We start from the raw sequence: 24,461 nt of genomic DNA on the forward strand, positions 1-24,461 counted from the left end.
AGGGGTACACTTTATTTCATTTGTCCCACACATATGACATCAGGTGCATGGGTGTGTATTTTGGGGGAAGCAGCCTCGGGGGCTAAATTTGGACCCCCTAATTTGGACCACAGGCCAGACGTTTCCCAGGGCTGATCTTGGAGGAGGTGGACTGCATTGTATAAGGCTGCAGCATCTCGGCCTGCTGTGTCCCTAGAGGCAAGTACCCTTCTCACTTACGCAGCTTCCTCAAAAGCCCGGATTTTCTCACAACCCTCCGGAGGTTCCCGCTTGAACACATAGGTGTGGTTGGGACGAGGAGACAGGGCAAAAGCAAGGACCGGAGAAGTGCTGCCGTTTTCTGGCGGAAGTGGGAAAGAAAAAGAGAAAGGCTTTAATGTGACAGAGACAAATGCAGAACCAGTGATGCTGTGATGCATCTAAATGTGGAAGAATCGTTTGCGTAATGTCCCATCCAGGTCATTGATTCTAAAGCTATTCTTGTTGCGTCTTCTGTACACTCAGCTTCCTGTTTCCAACTTCTCCCTTCACCACACATTCCTGGTTTTCCTTCTTACACATTCAGGGGGCACTCCCAGAAACACCTCCAATATTTACAAGTCCTCCCTCCATCCTTTCCCCCTTCACTGGGCTCCACAAAGCATCACAGAATACAGTGGGCTTTTCCCTGCCCTTGCTGCCATAAAAAAAGAAAAGGTTACAAAACTAGCAGCCAGGTCCATATGTAAAGGAGAGATCATATGGCGGACGTATGGTGGGATTTTCACCATTTATCTTCATATAAGACTTGAGAAATTTGGTTTGATACACGATACAGTCAGGAGGATTCTAAATGCCCAAATAATTAGAACGGCAATTATTTAGGGATAAAAGATGTGAAATCCTGAATGAACAGGGTCAGATTTGGAAAGAAGTTCAAGCCAATTAGACTGGGACCTTGTATAGGCACATCACACTGTTTGCGATCCCTAATATTTGTACTCTTCCCTTCAACTGGTTTGTGGACACTGATGATCCATGGAAAGGGAAGAGCAGGCTGGATCTCTTTATTTTAGGGTTTAATTGCTTTGAGTTAGCAATGTAGGGCAAGTCAGTAAAATGAGGTTCATGCTCCATTGCTTGCTTTTGGTTACCCTCCCTCACAATTCCAAGGCGAGTCTATGGGCATTGATGTGCTATCAGTTTTCTGGCAGGATTCAATCCCATACCAGTAAATTTAGGTTGTGCAACTGAAGCCAATTTATTATTATTATTATTATTATTATTATTATTATTATTATTATTATTAATACCCCACCCATCTGGCTGGGTTTCCCCAGCCACTCTGGGCGGCTCCCAACAGAATATTAAAAACACCAAACATTAAAAACTTCCCTAAATAGGGCTGCCTTTAGGTGTCTTCTAAAAGTCAGAGAGTTGTTTATTTCCTTGACATCTGTGTGTGTGTGGGGGGGGGGGCGTTCCGCAGGGCAGGTGCCACTACCTCTACCTGGTTCCCTGTAACCTCACTTCTCGCAGGGAGGGAACTTCCAGAAAACCCTCGGAGCTGGACCTCAGTGTCTGGGCTGAAGGATGGGGTGGAGACGCTCCTTCAGGATTGGAAGGATCTTGCGCCAAAAACAGCAACAACAAAAACCCACTTCCCCGAGAGATCGGACTTTTTGCAGTAAGCGTCTGGAAATTTGTGGGGAGACTTGCTTTGATGCAACGTCATCTACACAAACCAATCAGAGCGAAGGCTCATTCAATAACCAACGCCGTCTGACCTCCCTGCAAACAAATCAGGACGACTGTTCGATAAATAGTGATGTCTGGGGAGCACTCTATGCTGTCCTCCAGCTTCCAGGCTGTGTTCTCGTACTGTGGAGGGGGGGGCAAGGGGGGGCAAACAAGGCCTGGAAAAACCTCTTTAAAAATGTGCAACTTTCTAAGGCTCCCAACATGCCTCTTACTAGCCCCCTTCTGGCTTACCTTTTCCCTTAGCTTCCGCTGGTGGCTTATCCAGCACACTGGGGGAAAGTTCCTCTGTTGCTGCTTGGGCAGGCGTGTGTGCGGACCGCCCAAAGGCAGCTGAAGGGGACGGAGAGAGAGAGAGGCTGCTGCAGCTGCTACTGCTGTGCTCCACCCGCAGCAGTAAGGCTTCTCTGGTGCTTCTCGGCAGCGGGGCTGGGGCTCTGTGGCCATCGGGGACATCCAGGATCTAGAAGGAAGACACTTCTTAAATTAATTCTGGTTCACTTAGGGCCTTTTTACCCCAGCTCTTATTTCAGGGCAGCTACTGCAAGAGGGACACAGGTGGTGGTGCGGGTTAAACCACAGAGCCTAGGACTTGCCAATCAGAAGGTCGGCGGTTCGAATCCACACAACGGGGTGAGCTCCCGTTGCTCAGTCCCTGCTCCTGCCAACCTAGCAGTTAAGAAGCACGTCAAAGTGCAAGTAGATAAATAGGTACTGCTCCGGCAGGAAGGTAAACGGTGTTTCCATGCGCTGCTCTGGTTCGCCAGAAGCGGCTTAGTCATGCTGGCCACATGACCCGGAAGCTGTACACCGGCTCCCTCGGCCAGTAAAGCGAGATGAGCGCCACAACCCCAGAGTCTGTCATGACTGGACCTAATGGTCAGGGGTCCCTTTACCTTTACTGCAAGATCAACGCATTTATTGGGAGGGGAAAAAACCCCAAGACCCTCTCCTGTAGCACTGCAGGCATTTCACTATAAACAGCTGTAGTTTGCCCTCCAGAGGAGACGTTGCACATCTGCTGTGACCCAAAGGCCAGCGAGGGAAGGATGCAACGTAGCCCCAGAGTTCAAGACAACCAAATCAAACATGTGCTTAAAGTGTATTATGAACCTTTAGGTGTGGTCTGTTTCTAAGTCACGGGAGACGAGGTTAGTACCGTAGGATTCCTCAAGCATTTGGAGCTTTCTTTTAAAAATAAAAATAAAATCACCATAGAAAGTCAGTGGCCCTCATTGAGAAGAAGGGGCTGGCTGTGGCTAGCTGCTGATGCTGTAGGTTCACCCTATCTGTACTTTAAAACAGCCATAACTGTTTCTAGATGAGTGTTTGGAAATTTCAGTGCAGAGAATTTCAGTGTACAGCTCAGCGTATGTCAGGAGTGGGGGCTTTGCATTCAGGTAGTGGTGCAAAAGATGGCAAAAGAGGCCACAAAGGTGTGCTCTGCCCAGCAGAGTTTTGGGAACCAGCCGTAACTCACCCTGAGGAGCTCCTCATCTCCTTGCTCTTTTACAAACACTTCTTCCAGTTCTTGATTGAGACCGTCGAGGCTGTTGTGCAAACAGGGGCTGATCGGCGCAGGAGTCAGGGCTGGAAAGGGTGCAGGTGGGGAAACCTGCAACAAGGACATCCAGCAATGTGGTAAAACAAGCCACGGAACTTTTTTGCAAGGAAAGTATTCTCTACAGCAGTGGCTCTTTAAGGGTGTGGCGAGCATGATGCGAAGATTCAAGGAAAATCAAAGAAACATTTAAACATTTCAGTATAGTACAGTATTAAAAAAATTCTTAATTTGCAGATTATGGATAGGTTTCTTTCCAAAATCAAGCACAGCTAGTTGTTCCTTTTAATTTTCCAATGTATTTCTTATCACTAAAGAAACTGGGTGTGGCACGAGCAAATTTTTATTCTGAAAGTTTGAGAACCACTGCTCTACAGCCAATCATGTCCTTCCCTAATACTGAGCTTCGAATGCTCTCCTCTTTGATTGCCCAAGGGATATTGAGAGGTCAGGGGTTGGGGACCACGCTGACGAAGAATTCTACGAAACAGTAGTCAATATCCGGAACCACTGTTCAGTGTTGGACATCGTATGTGCTGAATAAACAAAGCTTCACAGCTTGTCTTTCATCGTACAAAGTCTGGTACCTTGCTTCAGTTAAAGATTTTCAGAGACTTTGAGACTAAAGATTTCATTTTGTACTTGTTATGGTTTGAAGGAATTCTATAAAGACTGTATGTTGCGTATGTACATGGTCATCGTGTTGCCTAGACATTGACTGGGCCATGTGGGCAGGGGCAACAACATCTGGAAGGGCACTGTCAAGTAGGTGCATACTTAGTGGGCCTGTTCCATCACTCTGGTCTGGTATAATGCAGACTCAGAGCACTGGTCCATGCAACCCATCCCTGACCCATCTGGCAATATGCTCTTCAAAGGTCTCTCCTAAGTCCTGCTTCCTAATGCCCTTCTAATCACATGCCTCTCAAACACAGAACCCTCTCCTTTTTTTGGTCCAAAGGATGCCGAGAGACCTGGATGCTGAGAAATGAACCTCGAATGCCTAGTTCAAAGGGCAGCTCAAGCACAATCACTTGAGCTTGGAGCAAGGCTCTTGACCTCCGCGTACACGACAGCCAGCACAGGCCAGTAGGAAGTGTGTGTGCGCCCCCCAAATTCCTCGCATTGTTTTGGGTGGGGATGAAGAGAACGGTTTTGCCCTCCCCCACCCTGCAAACGCAGCAGCAGAACTGAATACTTCAAACTCTTTCCCAAAAATAGCCTCGAGCTCGTCTCTTGTCCATCGACAGCTGGACCCTGTTTTCCTCTGGCCGGATGGGGGCAAACAAAGGAGAGGGATGCGGTGCCTACCTTGGCTGGCGAGAGGACACTATGATCCCCCTGGACGGGGGAGCTCTGGTCTTTCTCTTTGCTATTCCGGGCACCGAGTTTCGTTCTCTGGAGCTGCTGCTTCAGTTTGGCAATCTGGGGAATGAGAAGGCAAGCTGCATTTAGAAGAGGCAAAGGACCTCACAATTTCTTCTGCCCACGCGCAACGCATGACAAGCACAGGGGGCAACTTCTGCAAGGTGCCCTTCCAGTGCCGGCTTACAGCCATGGATTCGTAGAGTTGGAAGGGACCCTGAGGGTCCTTTTGTCCAAACCCCTGCAATGTAGGAAAATAAGCAGTTGTCCCACCATGCAGGGATGAAACCTGTGACCTTGGCATTATCAGCACCATGCTCTAAGGAACTCAGCCATCTGGGATAACTTGCTGCCCAATTATCAGATCGTTCTGATAGGACCAGCCTTTCCTCAAGGAGGTATCACCTTTTTAAGTCACACAGCTAGGCCTGGGTTTTTTTTTTGCAAACGCAAGCCAGGGAAGCAGCAGCAGCAGCTGCTCTGCTTCCTGTGGGCAATGGAGGCCTCTTGTTCGCTTTGCAGGGGGCTCCCTCTGAAATCTGTGGTGCTGTTTCTGCTGTGAGTTTTTTTAAAACACCCACACAAACACAAAGAGCATACTTTCGAAAGGAAGAGGTAACACCTAATAACCACTACACATGAAACATACACACACACACACACACACACACACACACAGTGGTGCCTCGCAAGACAAAATTAATCTGTTCCGCGAGTCTCTTTGTCTTGCGGTTTTTTCGTCTTGCGAAGCACGGCTATTAGCGGCTTAGCGGCTATTAACGGCTTAGCGGCTTAAAGAAAAAGGAAACAAACTCACAAGAACTCGCAAGACGTTTCGTCTTGTGAAGCAAGCCCATAGGGAAATTCGTCTTGCGGAACAACTCAAAAAACGGAAAACTCTTTCGTCTAGCGCGTTTTTCGTCTTGCGAGGCATTTGTCTTGCGAGGTACCATTGTATATATATGTATATGTATGTACGTATGTATATATGAGAAACCTGATGCATCCAATGTGTTTTACCATATAGCTTTTGTATGGGAAGAAACAAGCCCTTTGAACTGTTTGAGAGAACCTGCAGAAAGCTTTGGGAACACAGCTTATTCTCTCTCACTGGAGAAGAGACACTGCCAGGTTTCTTATATTTTGCCCTCAAAGATACTTATGTGAAATCCATTGGGTGCATGAAACCTTGTTTAAAAAATAAATAATAAGCTCCATTTTTATTTTGAGCTAGTTCCAAGGCTTCTGCTAGGCACTGCAAGCAATGCTGAGGTAATGGACCAATAGCCTGAAGTTGCCTGCGGAGTCTTGTCTCTTAGGGGCAAATTGGGTGCTACCCCACTCATCTTGGCCTGTCCTCAGCCAGCCCCTACTCCCTGCCTTCTTACTTACAATCATTACAGAGAACTCAACAGGGAAGATGGTGATAAAGGCAGAATCAGCTGGCTCTGGCGCCCCCTGCTGTTGGGTTCCCTGCCTTCGCACCCTACCAATGCGCACCAGCTGCTACTGCTTTTGGTGAGCGTGGTGCCTCCTCCCTGCCACTGCTTCTGGGGATCGCAAGCAGCACTCAGCAACAGGTTTATTACTGTAAACCATGGTTTCCCAAACTTGGGTCTCCAGCTGCTTTTGGACTACAATTCCCATCATCCCTGACTGCTGGACCTGCTAGCTAGGAATGACGGGAGTTGTAGTCCAACAGCAGCTGGAGACCTAAGCTTGGGAAAGCCTGCAGAGGCCGAGTGGGAAGGTTCCTTATTTGACAAAACTACCTGCCAATTTGTATTAGCTGTGAAGGACGCTAATTCTGGGTTTCTGGGATGCTCAACACAGGCCAGTGGCTGAGTTTCCTTTGTGCACTGTGCAGTGGGTGAAGCATCCTTTTCGTTTGGCTTGCTAAGCAGTTCTCTCACCTCTCTGCGGTGATCCACGCTACTCCACGAGGCCGAGCGCTTATGGGCAGTGGCTTTCCCCACCTCTGCTTCGTGCCAGGACACAGGAGTCTGCAAAGAAGGGAGCAAGGCATTCAGCAGAGCACAGCCAGTCCAAGCGAGTTCCAACACGGCCGTCTACTTTGCAAGAGTCATTCTGAAAACACGCCATTGGAGGGAGGAAGCGTCATGCCGAAGGGCTAATTTGTGGGACTTTGGAAAATGGGGGGGGGGGGGAATCACTTTCCTACGGGAACTAAGAGTACAACCACATTGCCATGCTACCTAGGAAACTCTGGCTGCTGCTCTCAGTGCATTTGGCATCCAGGGCAGAATGCTTGGCCAGCGTTTCCCTACACAACGACGTTGGTATAAAATGTCATGGATTACACAGGCCTGGATGGAAAAAGCCCAACTAAAACTTTCAGGAAAGATTTGCGAACGACTTTCTATGCCTTCACATCTTCCTTGCAGAGTACGATAGCCAAAATTCACAGAGAGCTTGCGTTCCACACAAGTTGCTTTCAGGAAAATTATCCCAGAAGTGTTCCCAGAGGAGGAAAACCTTAACTCAAGAAGAGTGTTCACCCACATTTCAGCCAGTGAAGTCCAAGTGGAGCTCCATACCACTTCTTTTTGAGGGAGAATATGCCTCCCACTAGGGCTGGGTGATATGGGACGCGGGTGGCGCTGTGGCTTAAACCACAGAGCCTAGGACTTGCTGATCAGAAGGTCGGCGGTTCGAATCCCTGCGACGGGGTGAGCTCCCGTTGCTCGGTCCTTGCTCCTGCCAACCTAGCAGTTCGAAAGCACGTCAAAGTGCAAGTAGATAAATAGGTACCGCTCCGGCGGGAAGGTAACCTGCGTTTCCGTGCGCTGCTCTGGTTCACCAGAAGCGGCTTAGTCATGCTGGCCACATGACCCAGAAGCTGTACGCTGGCTCCCTCGGCCAATAAAGCGAGATGAGTGCTGCAACCCCAGAGTCGGCCACGACTGGACCTAATGGTCAGGGGTCCCTTTACCTTTACCTTAGGGCTGGGTGATATATCATCAAAAAACGGTTTGAAGTCCGTATTGTGATTATCAATTTCATAATTTTCGACCTGGCAATGTATTGCAAATCTTGATGAGTATGTGCTATGCAATTCACGAAGTGTGAAAATCACCAAGTGTGAAAATCACCAAGTGTGAAAAACTGAAGCCCGCCAAAGCATCTCTCGATTCCTGCAACCCCTGTTGACTCTGCTGGCTCAGCTCTCCCCTACCTCATACAGGGGGGCAGCGAATCACAAGAGCAGGTGCAGGCAAAAATCACAACGTGAGAAAAACCACAAAGGCAACCAACACTTCTACATGGCACCATCCTTATTTCAGACATCGTGATATATCCGTGAGACCTCCGGGTATAGGACGGTATATAAATTCAATAAATAATAATAATAATAATATCTGTATATTGTGATGTTTAGCTGATGATATATCACAATGTCAAAAACCAGATATCGCCCAGCCCTACTTCCCACATAGCTCTGCAATAACATTTCCAGCAAACTAATAGGCTTCCATGCTTGGGTCTTTATTCAGGAACCGTAGTCCATCACGTCACAAAGTCTCAGGGCAATTTAACACTGCATGTACACAAAACAAACTCTTAAGAAAAATAAGCCGAATGCTACAAGCAAAATCCTAATAGACTCCAAGTAAAGGTGACAATGAAATTAGTTACTATAGGCAGAACATTATTCAAACACTAAGGAAAAGCCTTATATTCATTTTAAGACACCCAGCAGCTCTCATCCAATCTCCGTGACCTGCCTGGAAATTTATTAATATTATTTATTAAATTTATATACATTTATCAAAAGATCCCTGGGCGGTGGTACAACATTAAAACCACATCACAGAACATCTGTGATAAAAACATAATAAAAAGCATACTGATATACAGCCTAATAATAAAATAGTAGTCATCATAACAGTCCCACACTTTCACAGGACATACATAGAGTATTTAATAGCCATAGGCCTGGGTAAAGAGGAATGTTTTTGCCAGGCTCCTAAAGACATGTAATGATGGTGCCAGGCGAGCCTCTCTGGGGAGAGCATTCCATATAAGGGGAGCCACCACAGAAAAGGCCCCTTCTCTTGTTGCCACCCTCCAAACCTCTCTCGGATGGGGGGCATAGAGAAGGGCCTCAGGTGACAAGCGAAGGGTCCGGGTCGGTTTGTATGGCAAGAGGCGATCCTTAAGGGTGAGCATTGCACTTGTTTGTTTCCTGCTATTCAAGGGGTTTGCCATGCAAGCACTGCTGGCCTGTGCATATCAACGGCCCTCAAGGTGGGGCTGCACAGAAGCAAAGGAAGTGGTGGTGGCAGAATTGCCTAAGTTCGGGCAAACGCTTGCAGACAAGTGGCTTGCCAGACCCCCAGCATTCAAGCCCCCCCCCCCGATTTACAGGACAAGCCACCCTGTCCAACCACCCAGGTGGCTGGGCTGCTGGGACATGTTACGCTTCCATCTTGTGGGGCATGCTCCAAGACCAGCAGCAACTGAGCAATACCAGTGCAGAGAAAGCTATTAAGGAAAAATGACTGGCAGAATCTGAGACCAGGGAAAAGAGACGGCGGAAGAAGATTGGAAGAAGTTTAAGAACTATCTTAAGAAACATTGTAAAATTAATGAGTGTTAAAATGATGCGGCTTTAGAAAGTAAGTGGATTACAGCTGTAAAGATTAAGTTAAAAGAAAAGAAAGGTTAACAATTAGATAAAATTAAGGGTGAGGATTTGCTGAACTAAATATTTGAAATTGGAATGCAGAAAGGGGAGGTATGAGGTCGGTGAAGTAAGTTTTAAGAAAATAAGGATTTGAAATTATACTTGTTTTTTCTTGTTTGTGTTTGTTTGTATTGTTGTGTTTGTTTATATAATTTGTGAAACTTTAATAAATATCTTATAAAAAAAGAGAAAGCTATTAAGGACCAGTCACCCTAGAGCTCTGAACTCAAGACCATGGTCTGGGGACAGCTCTGTTTCTCTGGTTGGTCCAGCTGCCAAGGCAGCAGAAGGGGCTTTTCTATCAGCAAGACTGACCTCCATAGAAAGGCTGTTGTAAAACAGGAAATCTGGCAGCCATTTTTAATGTTTTTTTGTTTAAACAGCCCTGTTGAACAACCTTGCAACAGCAAAGGATGCCCTAGGCTGGAACCGCTACAAATCCTGACCGGTACAGGCCTTGCAAGTGGCGGGAGAGGAGTTGCAAGGGGCAGGACCCAGACATTTTGTGGAATTGTAGAATGCCAATGACTCCCCCCCCCCACTTCATGCCAGGAAAAAAATGTGGCCACAATGCGGAGCCAAGAGTTGCCGCCCAACCCTTCAGCAAAGCTTTTCGGGAGCAGGAGCAAATAGCAACCGCCACTCGAGGTATTTTTAAAACCTCAAGATAAACCCTTATCTTTCAAGTTATGAAGCGCTGGTCACGAGGGGGAAATTCCACCCATGCCGCCGGTGTGGGGGAGGCTAACACCCCCCCCCATGCGGCAGCGATGTCTCAAAAAACTATTTGCAGGTGAAACTGCTGCACCCTCGTGCAAGCTTCCTGCCCCGGTTGCAAGAACAGCTGAGCTGCCCTGCCTGGAAACCCCACATCATGCTGCAGCGGAGAGCCCAGAAAGCTTTGCTTTATTTTGCTTCCTTGCTGAAATGCACATCGGCCGGCAGATTTCATGCCTGTCCTGGGCTCAAGGAAAGCTGTAGGCGGCCTCCATTCCTAAAGTGTACACAAGAGCTTTGAGGTGTATATGGAAAAAATATTGCTCTAAAAAGAATATGTTGACATGCATGGATTAAGTATGTAAAGTGTAAGTGAGAATAATAATTAGAAGTGGCTATAAGAGATGTATTGTCCAAAGAATGCAATGACAGTATTTAAATCTGAGCTAAAGGAAGTCGAGTCGTGGTGGAGGGAGGTCATGGGGGTATGTAGGGTTTATGTTACAGGGAACCAGGCAGAGGGCCTTCTCGGTAGTGACACCCGCCCTGTGGAACGCCCTCCCCAGCAGATGTCAAAGAGAACAACAACTACCGGACTTTTAGAAGACATCTGAAGGCAGCCCTGTTTAGGGAAGCTTTTAATGTTTGATGCGTTACTGTATTTTAATATTTTGTGGGAAGCTATGCAGTGGGGTATAAATAATAAAATATTATTGTTGTTATGTTTACAGGGTAGGGGATACATGTATTTTCTTTAGTTTAATTTTGTACAGTGGTACCTCGGGTTAAGTACTTAATTCGTTCCGGAGGTCCGCACTTAACCTGAAACTGTTCTTAACCTGAAGCACCACTTTAGCTAATGGGGTCTCCTGCCGCCGCCGCGCTGCTGGAGCACAATTTCTGTTCTCATCCTGAAGCAAAGTTCTTAACCTGAAGCACTATTTCTGGGTTAGCGGAGTCTGTAACCTGAAGTGTATGTAACCTGAGGTACCAGTGTATTCGTATTAGTTTACTTGATTTTAATTTTCTGTAACATTTATTAAGAAATAAATAAAAATTAAATAAAAATAATAAAGTGTGCACTGGCTAGGGGGTGGAGAGGGAATGTGGGGCAGGAGAGAACACCCCCCTGCAGCTCTTGGTGCTGCTGCCACTGGGGAGGCCTGGCTTAGAGGCACACTGCCCTTGCAGGCCTAGCCTTCTGCCATGAGGCAGGAAGTTTCCAAACACATTATTCTAGTGGTGGCCAAACAGCTTCCGCCGAGCAGGAGAGATGGGGAGGAAAGTGCTTTGAGAAGACAACCACAAGGTCTGAAACCACAAGGTCAGATAATCTGCAGGGAAGGGCGTGCCTCTCGAGTCTCATCCCCAAGGCTATAAACATAAATAAATCCTTTGTCTTCACAGCAGAAAGCGAGCCACAGCACCCACAGAAAAGCAGGAGGTTTGGGAGGCTCTGTTGAAACGTTAAACCAGCTCTTGCACACAAGAGAAAAAAAGGATTTCAGGCACTCGCTTCACCTGCGACCTGAGCTTGCGCAGTCTACCCCCAGATCCCCACGCTTTCCTCAAGGTAGAGAGGCGGCGAAGTGGGCGCAGCACCAGAACGGCAGGCTGCACAAAGAACGTGCCGGTCTTGGGCTAGGGAGACTCGGGTTCAAGTCCTTGGCTGGCCCAGTCAACTTTTAAGAAAGGCTCTCAACTGAGCTTATCTAAAAGGGTTGTTGCAAGGATGAAAATGGGGCAACCCCCAAGTTCCTTGGTCTGGGGCAGGTTCAGTAAGGAAGCCTTTGTGGCTGTCAAGACTGGCTGCGTGTCTTGGCTAAACCAACATTACAGTCACTGTGCAGGGGCTACCCTAGAACTGCCTTGCACAGGTGGACTTGCATAGCTCTGATCCAACCTCTTCTGTAAGGGTCATAGGTCAGGACTAGAGCAGCTACTTTTCATGCAGAAAGTCCCAGGTTCCATCCTCATCTTCTCTACCTAAGCTTGGGAAGACCCACATCAGAAAAGCTTTGCAGGCTGCTGCCAGTCAGTGTTGGCAATACTAGACGGACTACAGGTCCAACTCAATGTAAGGAAGCTTCCCATGTACTTCTTTGGTCACCCGGATCAGCAGATGCCATAGGGCTGTAGGTTCCAACATCACAGGAGACCTAAGACCTGGCTCTTGCAGAAGCGGTCCAATTGCGGGAAGACTCCACCACTTCACGTACACATCAGTACTCCTGCAGGCCCTCCCAACTCCCTGCACTTGGAAGTCTAGCATGTCAGGAAGAAAGGGTTTTCAAGTTCTCCATGAGAAGGAGTTTCATTTTTATAAAAGCCTATTCAGCAACGTGAGACTTCACGCATGGTTTGAAGAGGTATGGCGCAGGCACACATTTACCGCTGCACCGAAAACCAGCCCAAAGTCTGGCCAGGAGGGACAGCACGCTTTGTGATGGCACCGCCATTTTGGAATTCTATCCCCAGGGAAACCTGCCCGGCCACTGCGTTGCAGCTTCAAGCTCCTGATTAACAGGTTTGTTTTTCCAGGATTTAATACCTCGGGGCCAGTTATGTTGTATTTTTATAGCTTCGCTGGGCTGCTTTTCCAGCTCCCGCCATGCTGTTAACTTTGCCTAATGGTGGGTTGTTTTTGTGTTTTTTTATGGATCTGCCTCCTTTCCAAGCTGTTGTTACTCCGAGTACCTCTCTTAATGGATGAAACGTTGAACCCTGCAGGGAGCCACTCAAGCTAATGTACCTATTTGGTCACTGCTTGCGAGGCTGGTTTTGTAATATGTTCTCTATCTAGGCACTCCAATTAAAAAGGCTAGATTCATCTCCAGCTGAAAGGGGCTGAGGCTGTCCTTTTGTCTCAGAAGGACCATTTGTTGCTCTGCAGAAATATTTATGGGTTGCCAAGGCTTCCTCGATGGCTGGAGGCTCCCCGCTCCACCCGGGAGCACACACGCCTCGCCCTGAGCAAGCCTCTCTTCCATCGCAAGAGCCCTCGTTCTCAAAAGCAGCGCATGGCACACAGCCCTGAGAAATGTTATATAAGGGTTTTGGCCCAGGGCGGCGAGCCGAGCTGAAAGAGCCTCAGAGCACGGAGCCCCTTTCCAGGAGGACAGCTGCCTCTGCAACAAAAGCCAAGGAAAAGTCAAGCGTTGCCTCTAACCAGCAGAAGCACAACAGGGAAGGCCTTCCCTAGAAAGCCAGACACAAAGAGCAGGGCTTGAGACTGAGGACAGCCCTCTCACCCAGCCTGGGCATGCATGCATCTTGCAGGGAAAGGCATTTAGACTTCGAGTTCACCCGGCTCAATGTTTTCCAGCAGAATTTTTTTTTGCACAATCTAAGTTAAATTTTAAAAGTCCAGCTTAAACCCTTGCACATCTGGTTTTACAAGAGGGTTGCAAAACAGTGACCGGGATATTCCCCTCCCCGGGTGCATAGCCTTGGTTTAGCTTCAGCCAAAGGGAAAGGTGGCTGGGCAATGCTGTTGCTGAACAAAAGACGGTCGGCACTGAGGGTTCTCAGTACAGTGGTACCTCGGGTTACAGACGCTTCAGGTTACAGACACTTCAGGTTACAGACTCCGCTAACCCAGAAATAGTGCCTCGGGTTAAGAACTTTGCTTCAGGATGAGAACAGAAATCGTGCTCCGGCGGCGCGGCAGCTAAAGTGGTGCTTCAGGTTAAGAACAGCTTCAGGTTAAGAACGGACTTCCAGAACGAATGAAGTTCTTAACCCGAGGTACCACTGTACAGTCGCAGGCTGTTGGAGACAGCCCTCACTCCAAGCCCAGCAAATCCATTTCTGCTCATGGGTTGCTTTCTCCAGGTTGGGGGTATTGCTGCTTGGCCAAAAGACACAAACCACACACACACGGAGTTTTATTTTTAAGTACTTTCGCTTCTGACTTCAGGCCCCACTTTAAAGTTCCTTAATGCTTCCTACTCTTCCTTACAACGTACAGCCACCAAATGTGGAGACAGAATATGGGTTGTAGCGTTGGAAGGGACCCTGAGGATCTAGTCCAGGCTTCCTCAATCTCGGCCCTCCAGATGCTTTCGGCCTACAACTCCCATGATCCCTAGCTAGCAGGACCAGTGGTCAGGGATGATGGGAATTGTAGTCTCAAAACATCTGGAGGGCCGAGGTTGAGGAAACCTGATCCAGTCCAACCTCCTGCCAATACAGGAATAGTCAGCTGTCCCATACGGCGGTTGAACCCGTAACCTGATAATTAGAACAAAGAGGCTACGTCCAGCTACTGGGTTGAATGCCTGGGAAGGGCACACCTGTCTTTTACCTGCCTCTCCAACCAAACAGTCCGGTAGCACCCTTTAAGGACTAACAGACAGATTAAATGCTTTTGTGGAGTGTAGCAAGGATGGGGAACTGGACTGCAACGCTCGTTGCCCGTCATCCAGCAACTGATGCCTCCTTAGCAACCGCCTCTCGCTTCCCATCAAGCACTGTCTGCTTGACAACCGTGTGGGCTGCAGCTAAGATGAAAGCAGAGGTTCTTCAGATCACCTGCATCGCCACAGAAGCCAAACCCCGTGGTTGTGCAACACAACTGCAAAACAGCCCCTCCAGGCTAGTCCCCTCTATCAATATATCGCCCAGGCTCCAGGCTAGCCCCTCTATCAATATATCGCCCAGGACCGGGATGAGGAGCAGACCGCGAAGTTGACTTCACTCAGCGGTATATTGCTGGTGAAACTGACACTGCCTCCGAGTCCCTCTGCTAGCGACTTCCTCCAGCAAGCGCTGCTAGCAGAGGGACTCAGAAGCGGTGGCAGTTTCACCAGCGATATATCATACTGTGCAGAGGGAGGGGCAAAATCTGCATTGGTGAGGCGCCGATACAGCTTGTTCCTCCCTATGAATCTTTTAACTGCTCAGCTGAGGAGTGAGCTAACTTCAGCCGAGCAGTTAAAGGTTCCGCCAGCCCAGTGCTGGCTCTCACACAAACAGGGAGAGCACCAGGGATGGCTCAGTGGGGGCTCGGGAGCCCACCCACGCCCCAGCTGAGCTGCACAAACAAACTGCCTTGTCCCAGTCCGCTAGGCAAGGGGCGAAGCTGCCTCAGTTCGCACGGTGAGAGCTGCGGCAATTTCAACCGTGCCTCGCAAGCGGAGACCAATGCAGCTTGTTTTTCAACATCGTGGTATATCGCCCGACTGCGATGTTTGGCTGGTGATATACCGCGATGCTGAAAAACTGTTATCGCCCAGCCCTGCTCCAGGCATCTCTTGCCTGTAGCCAAGGGCCACTCCTGGGAGATGGAGGGGGAAAGTTCCCCCAAGACTTTGCATAGTGTTTACTGGGGCTGGGCACCAAGATTGCCATACTGCAGACAGAACTGTACGGGACTTGGCAACGAATTGGAAGTTTGCAATAAGGCAGGAGACAGTGCTGGGATGAGTAGGACTGAGAGATATCTGGTTTTCAACATTGTGATATACCAACAGCTGAACACCACGATGTTCAACTCTGGAATGTATCTTGGCTGCTTCTTCCTTCCCACCTTAGGTTCCTTTTGCCTGCCTGCCTGCGACTTTGCTGTCTGCAGGCCATTTGAACTGGCACGCTTTATCGCCAGCTCAGATTGTCTGAAACCAGTATAGTGAAGTGAACACCATAATTGTTTCAGATAATTTCTCAATGCATCACTCAGCTCCGCACAGGACAAGGTGAACCTCTGACCTGATCTGGCAAAAGCTTTTCTTACGAAGCGGTTAAGTCGAGAGGGCTCATGTAAACACATCGCTGCTGATCCCAGCCTGACCTCTGGAAACACCAGCCCAACCAGGCAACATCTCCTGCCACCTTCAGGATCTGCCCCATCACCCCTCCATGATCTCCCACTGTCCCTGCAAAAAGGTAGCTCCAGTACCTGGGTGGATTTGTCACTCATATGCGCTACGGCAGCTCCTTCCGCATCCCGAGGCCACTGGCCCAAGAGGTACGATCCAAGGACGGTGTCTAGGGAGGAAGTGCGCCTCACCCGGGGGGGCCTGTTCCGGCAGGCCTTCTCGACCGGACCGGCCGCAGCACATGGAACACTGGCTGGAGAGGAAGGAAGAGAAACAAGTTAAGAATTCGAAGCATCACTCCTAAATCTCTTCTACCTGCAGCAGGAGCTTATCTGTAGTGTAGGGAAGTGTAGCTCAGTGAGGGGGCAAACTACAATTCCCAGGCAGCCAAATCCTTTAAATGTATGGTGCGTGTGCCGTCCATATTGAAGTGACAGGCCTGAAAAAGGCTACAATATGATTTTCCTAACCTTTCTGATGTGTGTGCTTCTGAATAAGCAACAAGAACTAAATCAAAAACCCCCAAAGGGAAGGAACATTTATTAGCAGATTCCCTCCGCACCCTGCCGAATCTCGCGACAATTTTGCAAATGGACGGGGCTGCTGCGTCATGTTTTGGCATTTGCCGTTCATATAATTTCGACACTTTATCTGTTCATTGCCAGAGGTGCCTTAGGTTCCCCATTTGGAGGGAACCCTGGACGTAAATTCCACAGAGAATATATTGTTTTGTTTGTTCTCGCTTGTTTGATAAACTCAGAGGCTGTGAAAAGTAATGAGGATTAACTTTGGAATGATTTATGGGAACTATCATGGAAATTATGAAAGCGGTAGAGGTATGAGATGATCAGAGCCCCCGACCTCAGAACATGGGAAGATGCCTCCATTTTTTTAAAATATAATTTGGCATAATACTTGGACTGTTTGATTATTGAATAATATGTATAATTTGGAATATTTAATATAGTTTGATTGGATTGTTAAAGTGGAAAATTTAATAAATAGTATTTTTAAAAAAAAAATAGACTCCCCATTTGGATACTCCAGCTTGTTTAAAATTCAGCACCTAGAGTACTATTATTAATTCATTTTTTTTTATTATTAGAATTTATATACCACCCTATACCATAGCTGTCAAGTGTCCCTTATTCCAGCGCCATGTCCCGCTGCTGTTCCTTATTGAGGGATGTCCCTTAAATGATGTCCCTTAAATTTCAATGGAAGCAGCTCCTCTCCCTCCCTCCTTGCCATCTAGGGAGGAGGGAGGCTCCAACTGTGTTGCTTGGCTGTGTTCCTCACCCAATAAGAAGTCTAAGAACGACTGGGGGGTGGAGCTTGCATGCCTTGTGTGTGGCTAGTTAATGCAAGCTGAGGGGTTTTTTGAATGCTGGACACCATTTTGCTGCATGTGCTGCTGCAAACTTTGCAGTGCAAAGCCAGGCCGGGGAGCCTTCTTAAGTTGAGGCTGCATAGGTCTTGTGGTGCATGTGATTCAGATTCTACTCAGTTGAACCTCTGGTTACAAAGTTGGTTGGACAGTGTTCTTGAAGCTACCCAGCATGCGTTTGACCAGACTGCAGGAGGACAGGAAGACTGGAGTGCCTGGAACAGGTGAGGCTGCAAGTCCCTTATTTTGGCTGCTGGTCCCTTATTTTCAAATCTGTAAGTTGACAGCTATGCCCTATACCCAGGGGTCTCAGGGTGGTTCACATAATAAAATCAAGATATAAAAACACAAAATACCTAATAAAAATAAAAACAACCACCCAATTACACACACCCCTCCAATTTTAAAAGGGCATAGGATGTAAATCGGATCAACCAAGTGCCTGGTTAAAGAGGAACGTTTTTGCCTGGCGCCTAAAGGTGTATAATGAAGGCTCCAGGCGAACTTCCCTGGGGAGAACATTCCACAGACGGGGAGTATTTACCAAAGCTTGGATTTTGTTTTTTGGACTACGGAGCTCTCTAATGTCGTGCCATCTCCATTGGCTCCGTTCCCAAGTACAATCCAAAGTGCTAATTTTGACCTTTAAAGCCCACACTTTGGGGCCAGGCTCTCCTTAAGGCTGCCTCCTCCCACTTGGATGGCATTTGACGCCCTTCTCTGTGAACCCTCGCCATCCAAGATGTGGCGGGTGGGCACATGGAATTAAGGCCTTCTCTGCAGCGGTTCCCAGGTTTGGGAACTCTTCCCCAAGGAAAGCTCATGTGGAAGATGGTCAATGAGCCCTACTTTTTATGGAAGACAGGTTCACAGGCTCAAAAGGCTATCTGGTCCAAGCCCAGTTTCAAGAACCCTAAGAAGGGAGAGCAGGAGGGGTCCTGATGTTGCCAAACAACCGTCAGGACCTTGACAGCAGACCGAATAGGCACCCTGGTCAGCTGACCAAGCTTCCCCACTATAGTGAGTTGTATTAGAGTGAAATGTACTGTATTTCTATGCACAGAACACACACCAGCATGCACAAATTTCATGCAAATCTGAGTGGCTCTTTTTACTCCTCTGATCCTCTCTTGATTTGCTTATAAGATGCTCAGTCAAAACTCTGCTTTTGCTCGTCGGCAACTCAATTCTTTTTCCTTTTATTGCTATCAACCTCCTGCTACTTGTTGTGCCGTTTTATTGCTTTCATTGCTTATTTACTGTAACCAATTTAAAATTTGTTCGACTAATTATTGCTGGCATTGGGAATTCCAGGACGCAAAGGCTGCCACGCATGGTTAATGGTTTATTGTGAACGCAACTCTCCTTACCATGTACAGCAGCGACAAGCCAGGATATCTGGCTTTGGCTTTACGATAGACCATTTGTTTAGCTCAAACAAGCCATGAGAATAAACCTTGGCTCTGCACTGTGGTTTGTTTGGAGCAAAACACCACGATCAGACAGAAAGCTAAGCCTAGAAGTACGGCTTGCAACTCCTGTGCGCATGTTAGGGGAGAAACAAAACAGGACCCCTCTCAGTGTTCACAGCATATTCCTAGCTACGGTTTACTGTGACAGGCAAACCGGGACAAAGTCAGGAAGAGCTCACTTTTCTACCTTGAAGCGCCAATGCAACAGATCAGCTTTCTAGACGCAGGAGCTAGCAACAAGTTTCCAAGCGTTTCTTTAAGTCCTGTACAAGTCAGTTGGAAAGTGTGCACCTGTAAACAGAGCACTACTACTGCCCTTTCCCTTTAAGACAGACAGGCAGCAACAACTGTTTCCGAGCACAATTCAAAGTGTTGGTGCTGACCTTTAAAGCCCTAAACGGCCTCCGTCCAGTATACCTGAAGGAGCGTCTCCACCCCCATCATTCTGCCTGGACACTGAGGTCCAGTGCCTAGGGCCTTCTGGCAGTTCCCTCACTGTGAGAAGCCAAGTTACAGGGAACCAGGCAGAGGGCCTTCTCGGTAGTGGCACCCGCCCTGTTCTGGGCACCACAATTCAAGAAGGACACTGACAAACTGGAACGTGTCCAGAGGAGGGCAACCAAAATGGTCAAAGGCCTGGAAACGATGCCTTATGAGGAACGGCTAAGGGAGCTGGGCATGTTTAGCCTGGAGAAGAGGAGGTTAAGGGGTGATATGATAGCCATGTTCAAATATATAAAAGGATGTCACATAGAGGAGGGAGAAAGGTTGTTTTCTGCTGCTCCAGAGAAGCGGACACGGAGCAATGGATCCAAACTACAAGAAAGAAGATTCCACCTAAACATTAGGAAGAACTTCCTGACAGTAAGAGCTGTTCGACAGTGGAATTTGCTGCCAAGGAGTGTGGTGGAGTCTCCTTCTTTGGAGGTTTTTAAGCAGAGGCTTGACAACCATATGTCAGGAGTGCTCTGATGGTGTTTCCTGCTTGGCAGGGGGTTGGACTTGATGGCCCTTGTGGTCTCTTCCAACTCTATGATTCTATGATTCTAAATGCCCTCCCACCAGATGTCAAAGAGAACAACTACCACCAGACTTTTAGAAGACACCTGAAGGCAGCCCTTTGTGGGAAGCTTTTAATGTTTAATAGACTATTGTATTTTAATATTCTGTTGGAAGCCGCCCAGAGTGGCTGGGGAAACCCAGCCAGATGGGCGGGGTATAAAAAATAAATTTTATTATTATTACTACATAGCTCAGTTGGTGGAATGTGAAACTCTTCGTCTCAGGGTTATGGGTTCGAGTGTCACGTTGGGCAAAAAGATTCCTGTGCTGCAGGGGGTTGGACTAGATGACCCTCAGGGGTCCCTTCCAACTCTGAACCTATGCGTGAAAAGGACTGGCTGCACCTCCCCTGGGTTTTTCCAAAGGGAAAGGCGGACTCACACCTCCTTTGCAACAGAGGCAATCTAAGCACCTTCTGAACAAACTGCACCTGTATCCAATTTAGCGTGAGAAACACGCCCCCCCCCAATCCACTGGCTTGCTCAGTGGCCTTGGGCTATTCTCTCAGCTGAATCTTCCTCACAGGCTTAGAGATGAAATAGGAGATGAGATGGTGTAACACCTAGCCCTTGGGACAGACATCTAATTGCATCTTAATACCTTTGCTTCCCAATTGCTTCTGAACAGGAATGCATCCCCTCCTCTTATTTTTAGACTGTACGCATGTAGGCTGGGCCTGGTGTAGGCCTCCCCATCCCAGCCCCCCAAATTATTAAAAGGACTTGCAACTATTTTCTTAGTAAAATGATGATTACTATTTCCTTGACTGTGCCGGGGCAAGTCTATTTTATGCACTTATTTCTGATGCCAACGGCTGCAGCCATATTTAGGAACAGCTGTGCGCTGTGAACATTCCTGCTTCCCAGCACTCCCAGTCCCTGGTCCCCAGCATTTATGGAAGTTGATAGGCTAAGCCTCAGTTCGGGGACCCAAGATCTCAGCTTTGTCAAGCCATAGCTTGTGGGCAGGGGAGGAACGAGACCACAGCCCAGTTGTAAAAGCACAAACTTTGAAGGCAAAAGGTCTTAATCCCTAGCATCTCCTGGTAGGAATAGGAGATACCCCCTCCTGGAAACTTAGACTGTCATCAGAAGCGGACACCCCTGAGCAATGATCCAACTTAATCTAAAGCCACTAGGTAGACTTAGGCAGGCCACGGTGCCTGATCTTAAGTGTTAATTATAGCAGGTTTTATTACTGAAACCTGCACGAGGCCAGCTCATTGGCAAAGGAAGCACACTGTACAGCGCTCACAAGTGCTATTAACCACATGGGTCCTGAGCGGCAAAGATGCCTCCATCATCTACCTTGCAAAGCCACCTCAAGAACCTTGACGGATGGATATAAGGCAAGCTGTGCCCTAGTCCTACAAGAATCTGCTTAGCAACTCAAGGAGAGGACTGGAATTGGGATGGTTCTGCCATATAGCAGAAGGTAGCAACTTGTTTCAGGTAGTATCATGAAGTGGGATAGACAGCAGTGTCTGAATGTTGCAACAAGCCTTCTTAAAATGTTGGCCCTACTAGGATGGAGTGAAATGAGGATTGTTCCATTTTGGGCTCTGATCGAGGCAGCAGAATATCTTGAGCTGCAATGGTCATACATACCATCTCAGCAATGGTGAAATCAGAAAATAAATTTCCATGCAATAGAATATCACACTTGAGAGTTTAATCATAATGGAGACTCAAGACACGTAGGAAGCTTTGCCTTGTGCAGAGTCAAGCCCCTTAAAAACAGAAGAGGTCAGGCCATAGGCCAATCTAGTCCAGCATCACAGGGGCCAAGTAGATGCCTATGGGAAACCTGCAAGGAGGACCCAGGTGCAACTGCGCTCTCTCCACCAGTGTTAGAAACACAGATATATAAGCTAGGGGCCAAATGGCTCCTTAAACCAAGGTTGCAGTTGCCAAAATGGAACGTCTAGTTGCCATTTGGGGGCAAGATGGCGCTAAAGTCTTTATTTTTCAAATGACTGTGACTGATCCGCAGTTAAAACATCTGGCTAGTTCAGATGACAACTTGAGCTAGCTCAAGATCTTTGAGAATTCAAAGAAGAAAAGTCACTTGATCCAGAAACAGTCCACATATATACAGTGATACCTTGGGTTAAGAACTTAACTTGTTCCGGAGGTCCGTTCTTAAGCTGAAACTGTTGTTAGCCTGAGGTACCACTTTAGCTAATGGGGCCTCCTGCTGCCGCCATGCAATTTCTGTTCTCATCCTGAAGCAAAGTTCTTAACCCGAGGTACTATTTCTGGGTTAGCAGAGTCTGTAACCTGAGGTACCACTGTATTGGCCTATTCCAACCTCTTTTCCTTAATGGCGACTGCTCCTGCTCAGGCTGCACAGAAAAAGCATTTTGGTTCCAGACGTTCATTCCGATTGTGCAGATAAATGTAACTGATAGAATCCTACAGACTTGGGTATTAGTGAGTCACAACAGTCCAGGCAGAAGACAGATTATTTCCACACACGGAGGCCTATCTCTGCATCCTATTTCTAGGCAAGCAAGGTTCATGGTTGCAGTTCAAGGACACATTCCAGCCATGCAAAACAAATACACTTAAGGAAAATGTGGCCTGGGGAAGAGCCCTGGGGGCCACACGGAAAGGCATGGAGGGCTGCATTTAGACCCCAGAAGTTGCCCATCATCCAAGCAGCGTTAGAAACTGAGATATGAAAGCTAGGAGCTAAATGACGCCTTAAACCTAAGTTATGGGCGCAGCAATGGAATGTCTAGGCACACATTTTTTAATAACAAGAATACAAAGTTGAAAATGAATGAACTGCAGCTAAAATATTATGCTCATTTTTCACATGGCCTAGTGCTTCCCCTGCACCCCCCCTAATATTCTTAGGAGGGTCTCTTCTCCAGTCTTCAGAGTAGCTGGAAGTGGGGAGGCAGAAAGGGGCCCTCCTTTCCTTCCATACTCTGCAGTTTTAATCTGAATTCGTAGGCACAGTACTGCGCTCAGAGCTCAGAAACCAAATGCTAACCAAATTCCCTGTCGCAAAATGCGCCTAAACCAGGCATAGGCAAACCCTGGCCCTCCAGATGTTTGGAACTACAATTCCCATCATCCCTTACCACTGGTCCTGCTAGCTAGGGATGATGGGAATTGTTTCCCCAAACATCTGGAGGGCCAGAGTTTGCCTATGCCTGGCCTGAACCATGGGTAGGCAAACTAAGGCCCGGGGGCTGAATCCGGCTCAATCGCCTACTAAATCCAGTCCGCGGATGGTCCAGGAATCAGCGTGTTTTTACATGAGAATGTATTCTATTATTTAAAATGCATCTCTGGGTTATTTGTGGGGCATAGGAATTCATTCTTTTTTAAAAAAATATAGTCCTGCCCCCCACAAGGTCTGAGGGACAGTGGACCGGCCCCCTGCTGAAAAAGTTTGCTGACCCCTGGCCTAGAACAATGGAAGTTTTGAACACTGCATCCAGCGTATGTTATTGCCCTGCTCTGTCCAGCTTCCCCATTTCTTGGGGGTTGCTTTTACATATTTAGCTTTTTGAAGGCTAGATACCACCTGCTTGCCGGCACAGAGTGCATGCTTCCTTCTCTCACCTAACCAGTTTCTTTTGTAAAGCAAAAAAGGGGGCAGCAGCCACCCCCTTGCATCAAAGTTTTCACCCTCCCCACTTTAGTAGTAGTAGTAGTAGTAGTAGTAGCAGCAGCAGCAGCAGCAGCAGAATACTGGGCTATCGGCAAGTAACTGGTACTAGTCTGATTAGGGAGAAGAAATGAAAAGGCTGTTATCATGAGCTGCAAAGGCCCCAAGAACCGCATTGTAATACTTCAGATTTATGGAATATCTAACCACTACACAACACGTTCTCGTAGCAAACTCTACAGCCCCTCCCACAGCACACGCCTGCGTTATCAATGTACTTTGGGGGTGGGGTGTGTGTGTGGAAGTGCCGAGACAGACCAAGTGGCACAGAGCCACCCACAAATTTGTGGTTTGAGCCGGAGAGCTCTGAAGTGATGATTTCCTGGCTCCCAGCTCGCTTTCAGCCATCACGCTCCAAGCTACTGCGTTTAAAGCAAAAGAGAAATGCCAACCCAAGCCCCAAGGCTGAAGATTGTTTGCTTTTTCATTTACACGTAAATTAATATGCACTCGTAATAACCAAAGCCAGGACCTCCTGGTACGCTGCCAAGGAGAGATCTCTGGCAGCTCAGATTCAGAGCTCCTGACTCACAGCAGTTTAGCAGCTATTTAAGGCGCCCCCCTCCACCGGTTGTTGACTGAGCATCAGGCAGGCTCTATTTGAGGCGCATGCAATGCGCACTCCGTTTCAGAGCAGTCGCAAGCCAGTTCGGAAGGCTGGTTCAGCAGCCCGAAAGCTCTGCCCTTTAACCCTAGAGGTGTGGCTGCTCAGTGGTGAAAATGCAATCTGCACAAACTCACGATTCCAGGGTTGGGGTGGTCAGCTGGTAAACGCCCCCCCTCCCATCTAACTCGCACCTGATAGGCCCTGCCACGCTGAAGGCACCTGTGAAATCAGTGGCTGCACAGACAGACAGACAGAGACAGCAGAGCCAAGAAAGATTGCAGTCCCAACAGCTGGCCTGGGAGCACTTCTCAGCTCCCGTCAAAGCAACAGGCCTAAAAATAC

The 24,461-nt window shown here is 47.9% G+C and overlaps 1 protein-coding gene and 1 long non-coding RNA gene across 3 annotated transcripts in view; one reads left to right on the forward strand and one right to left on the reverse strand.

Moving 5' to 3' along the window:
- FAM117A (family with sequence similarity 117 member A) overlaps nucleotides 1-24,461 on the reverse strand; it is a 40,044-nt gene that overhangs the window by 2,211 nt on the left and 13,372 nt on the right. For both annotated transcript variants that reach the window (XM_082194463.1, XM_082194464.1), the window contains exons 2-7: nucleotides 15,988-16,160; nucleotides 6,577-6,666; nucleotides 4,610-4,723; nucleotides 3,218-3,352; nucleotides 1,972-2,200; nucleotides 220-340 (exon numbers count right to left, since the gene is read on the reverse strand). In XM_082194463.1, coding sequence (XP_082050589.1) covers nucleotides 220-340; nucleotides 1,972-2,200; nucleotides 3,218-3,352; nucleotides 4,610-4,723; nucleotides 6,577-6,666; nucleotides 15,988-16,160 — 862 coding nt within the window. The remainder of the gene's footprint in view (nucleotides 1-219; nucleotides 341-1,971; nucleotides 2,201-3,217; nucleotides 3,353-4,609; nucleotides 4,724-6,576; nucleotides 6,667-15,987; nucleotides 16,161-24,461) is intronic.
- Nucleotides 11,174-11,564, forward strand: LOC309516102. Its single transcript, XR_014212775.1, has 2 exons — nucleotides 11,174-11,397; nucleotides 11,496-11,564. It is a non-coding gene; the product is annotated as an uncharacterized lncRNA (long non-coding RNA).

This window comes from Podarcis vaucheri (assembly GCF_965113315.1).
Source record: "Podarcis vaucheri genome assembly, chromosome: 13".
Taxonomy (NCBI): domain Eukaryota; kingdom Metazoa; phylum Chordata; class Lepidosauria; order Squamata; family Lacertidae; genus Podarcis; species Podarcis vaucheri.